Raw genomic sequence first — 3,519 nt, forward strand, 5'->3', positions numbered from 1 at the left:
TTTTCAATCTGACATTAGAATAAAGGACAAATATACGGCATTAGGAAACATGCTCTCCAGAGGCATCCGTCCAACTAAGCCTGAGCCTTGTCATAGCGGCAGTCAGGACAACTTAATACGTGTTCCATGTGCAGTACACTTCAAATTAAAGTGATAAGGTCACAGAGGCATAGAGGGAAAAATGGACTAGCCCACTGACATAAAATTCACTATTAAAGGAAGAAAGAATGCAGTATTATCTTTCAGTTAAAGGCAACAGGTATTACATCTGGAACTAGGTTTTAAAGAGAAAGATGGTATGTTTGTAGATATATAGCTCTTATGTCCAAGGAACGTTGTGATTGAGCATGTTTCCACCGTAAAAAGGAATAAATGAAAAAAAAAAGGATGGAAGGAAGGAATGATGAAGGGAAGAATGAAAAAGAATAGAAGGAAGAACACTTTAAAACCCCTGCACCTTTAAAATTAGGGAAAAAAAAATATCTGAATAATCCAAGACAGAGTATTTATATCTTTGCCTTTTTTTGGTCAGTTCTAATGACCAACACATTTAATTTAGAAATTAGCTATAACTGTGCATCAACAAGGCAGATCAAAACTTGTAACTTTCATTTGCCCTAAAAGGAAATAAAACTGTCATCTTATGGTCATTCATATGACAATTTTATAGGAGAGTACCAAGCAGCAAAACACTAGAAAACCAGCAGAAAGCCCCCTTAAAATTATCAAAAAACTGTAGAATACATGGCTCTTATAGCATTTAAACATGCTTTATGTAGAAAAGCTTCACAAACACAGTATTTTCATTCTCATGATGGGGAGGCAATACCAACATCCAACTACTTCATCTGAGGCAAACATGAACACTCCAGTAATTTCTATCTCCATTCAAATGACTGTGTATGTCCTAAAACAAAAATTAATGGTAAATTCTCTCATACATTTTAAATAGTGAGATCGCAGTTGGAGCACTGGAAGAGTAATGGCCTCATCTCTAGCTGCCATCTCTGGTGTCATCTCTCATGAGTTAATAGTGGAGATGAGAGCGGATAGGGGAAAAAAAATATCTGCACTTTTCTGACAGGGAAGAAAGGAGAGCTTTCACAGGTCCATGTATCATTAAGCAATTGAGAAAGCTAATTAGAGCTAGTGGTGGTGGGGGTGAGGGGGTGGAGATCTCGCACCTAATTATTGCCATAGCAACTGCATCTCTCATATGAGGTCTGCAAAAGAATGCCACCCTGTACTGGAGCAGACAAACCTTGAAACAGAGTAAGAGAGCCACCTAGTGCAACAAACCTGTAATACAGAAGTGGCATAATGCTTATAAACAAAACTGTGGCAATCTAAATGCCTCCAGACAATTATAACTAAACAGAAAGCATAATTACATTTCACAGAATCACCTACTGAATTGATGCATAGGTAACTGAGGTAAGAACCATTTATTTAGAAAATAAGCATGTTTCCAAATACTCTTACATCCTCTTGTAACAACTGCCAAGACAAAATGGCAAGATTATATCAGCCCCAGTTTACTGTTCATGTACAGAAAGTGAACTGTTATCAAACGTGTGTTCCAGTTTGGCAAAGATGTGTAAATTATTACATTACAAAAGAAATATTAAGTGCAATATAATCCACTCCACTATTACAGCATGACATTTTCCAGTGATCTCATTTCTTTATTCCCAATGATTCCGAGCGTCCAGGTTGAGGAGGTGGATCTATTACTACGACTCGCTATCAAAGATATGAAGACATCATTAGGTTTGGCAATTTGGGATTTATCCATATGCAAACTGCAACAGGTCTGTATACTGTCTAGCACTGATTAAATCTGGTTTAGGTAGATTCAGTCAGGATGGCTCATAGCACCTACATGAGCCTTTTGGGGTCAATCTTCTCCAGGTGTACAAGGGGCTTGAGCTGCTCTGCAAAGCTGCGCATGTCCTCAGACACTGTGTCCTGTCCTGCTGGCGCTAACACACTAAGTTCCACTAAGTAGGATAGAGACAGCGGTTCAGTGTTGTCTGTGTTGCCAGGCACAAGCACCCGGGACAGTTTACTCACAACCACTTTGAGCGCACCTTTGCGGAAAATATGCCCTTTGGCCACAAACTCATGGTCCATTCGAAAGCCCATTTCGTTGAGGAAGTCTGGCAGGCTGTGAGACGCAGCAACATCCACACAGTTCCGTACCAGTGCATGGCGACTCTTGTCTCCCACCTCCGGCTGGCCAAGGTAACGCAGGTGCCAGGGCGCGGTGGGGTGAGCAAGAGAACGCCTGGCTCGGAAGATGAACGGGTTTCCCTGCTGACCTTTGAGAAGGTAGACTAGTTCATGGTCAGCAAAGCTCTCCGGTTCCATGTTGTCACACAGACCTCTTAGACGATGGAGGAGACTGTCCAAGGACTGGTCCAGTACACTGCCTGTAGCAAGAAGTGCAGAGTATTACTGTTTCTAAACACATAACACAGTAATTAGGTTCTCTTATATATTTCCATGCAGATTAACAGATAAATAATTTACCTTGCAGCAAATACTCCATCATGTTTATCGTGCCCCCCGTAACGGGCATGACGGTGACTGGTGGAGCTTCCATTGCTCTCCAGTGGAAAAACAATACTGTAACTTACAAAAACTGTGTGAAAAGTGAAACACAACAGTAAACGAGAGAATAACGTTGCTCTAAAGTAGGCCTTAGCTACCACAGGGTGTCTGTAGTTTAACTCAGCTAGCCTGATAATGACGACTATAGTAAGCTGGTTAATATTATTCTACAAAACTAAAATGCTCATCTTTGTGTTCCAGAGATTTAAAACAGTCGTTGTTTTGTGTCTGTATGGACCAGTCTGCACCACAGAGGCTGAAAACTTCAACACCGTGTTTATGGATGACAAGGCCGCACCGAGACTCTCACTTAGTTTCCAACAAGTAAATATATAAAACAAGTGAGCGACTAACTGTTACATGGCAACACTACAAAACGCCACGCTGAGTATATAACAAAGAGAGGGATGAGTGTGTAGAAGTCCATAAACTTGCAGTTACTTCGCTAACTCACCGACTCTACACGGCTTTTCCGCTCCTCAGTCGGCTAAGCTGCTAGCTTTTTCATTCAGCAGCCGCGGCTACTACGCATGCTCAGTCGGCGTCCGGGTTGCCAGGCCCTTTGAAATTCAACTCGAACAATGTTCTGTTGCTGTGTTTTATTCCAGCTGCTCCGATTTCATTGAATAGACGTTTTACTGAAACCTTAGTAAAACCACACCAAGTTTTTTCATGGTGAAGCTGGCAAGTGGAGTGCAGATGTAGCCAGAAAGAGGAGACATAGGTTGGCATTCGAATTAATAAATTATCATTAAATTAGCAAACTAACACAGACTCTTCTGAGACTCTCCCTCTCTTTTGAAATCTCTTTCTCTTTAATTAATTACGTTAAAATGTGGATGAATGTGTGCTTTTAGATAGGATTGTGCTCTGGCCGCACATTCAGAACTCATGAGAGATGAATGA

The 3,519-nt window shown here is 41.1% G+C and overlaps 1 protein-coding gene across 1 annotated transcript; it reads right to left on the minus strand.

Moving 5' to 3' along the window:
• Nucleotides 1-1,430: 1,430 nt before the first annotated feature.
• med18 (mediator of RNA polymerase II transcription, subunit 18 homolog (yeast)) lies at nucleotides 1,431-3,152 on the minus strand. Its single transcript, XM_036586498.1, has 3 exons — nucleotides 3,068-3,152; nucleotides 2,533-2,644; nucleotides 1,431-2,432 (listed from the first exon to the last, which is right to left on the minus strand). Exons 2-3 carry the CDS (start codon nucleotides 2,603-2,605, stop codon nucleotides 1,879-1,881), a joined length of 627 nt encoding a protein of 208 aa, XP_036442391.1. The 5' UTR covers nucleotides 2,606-2,644; nucleotides 3,068-3,152; the 3' UTR covers nucleotides 1,431-1,878.
• Nucleotides 3,153-3,519: the final 367 nt, after the last annotated feature.

Source organism: Colossoma macropomum, unplaced genomic scaffold (genome assembly GCF_904425465.1).
Source record: "Colossoma macropomum unplaced genomic scaffold, Colossoma_macropomum, whole genome shotgun sequence".
NCBI lineage: Eukaryota > Metazoa > Chordata > Actinopteri > Characiformes > Serrasalmidae > Colossoma > Colossoma macropomum.

Excerpts from the sequence above, each read along its gene's own strand:
- med18 (XM_036586498.1), bottom strand. The coding sequence starts at position 2,605 with ATGGAAGCTCCACCAGTCACCGTCATGCCCGTTACGGGGGGCACGATA. Across the intron at positions 2,433-2,532 it reads GATGGAGTATTTGCTGCAAG|GCAGTGTACTGGACCAGTCC; the intron begins GTAAATTATTTA and ends TTCTTGCTACAG.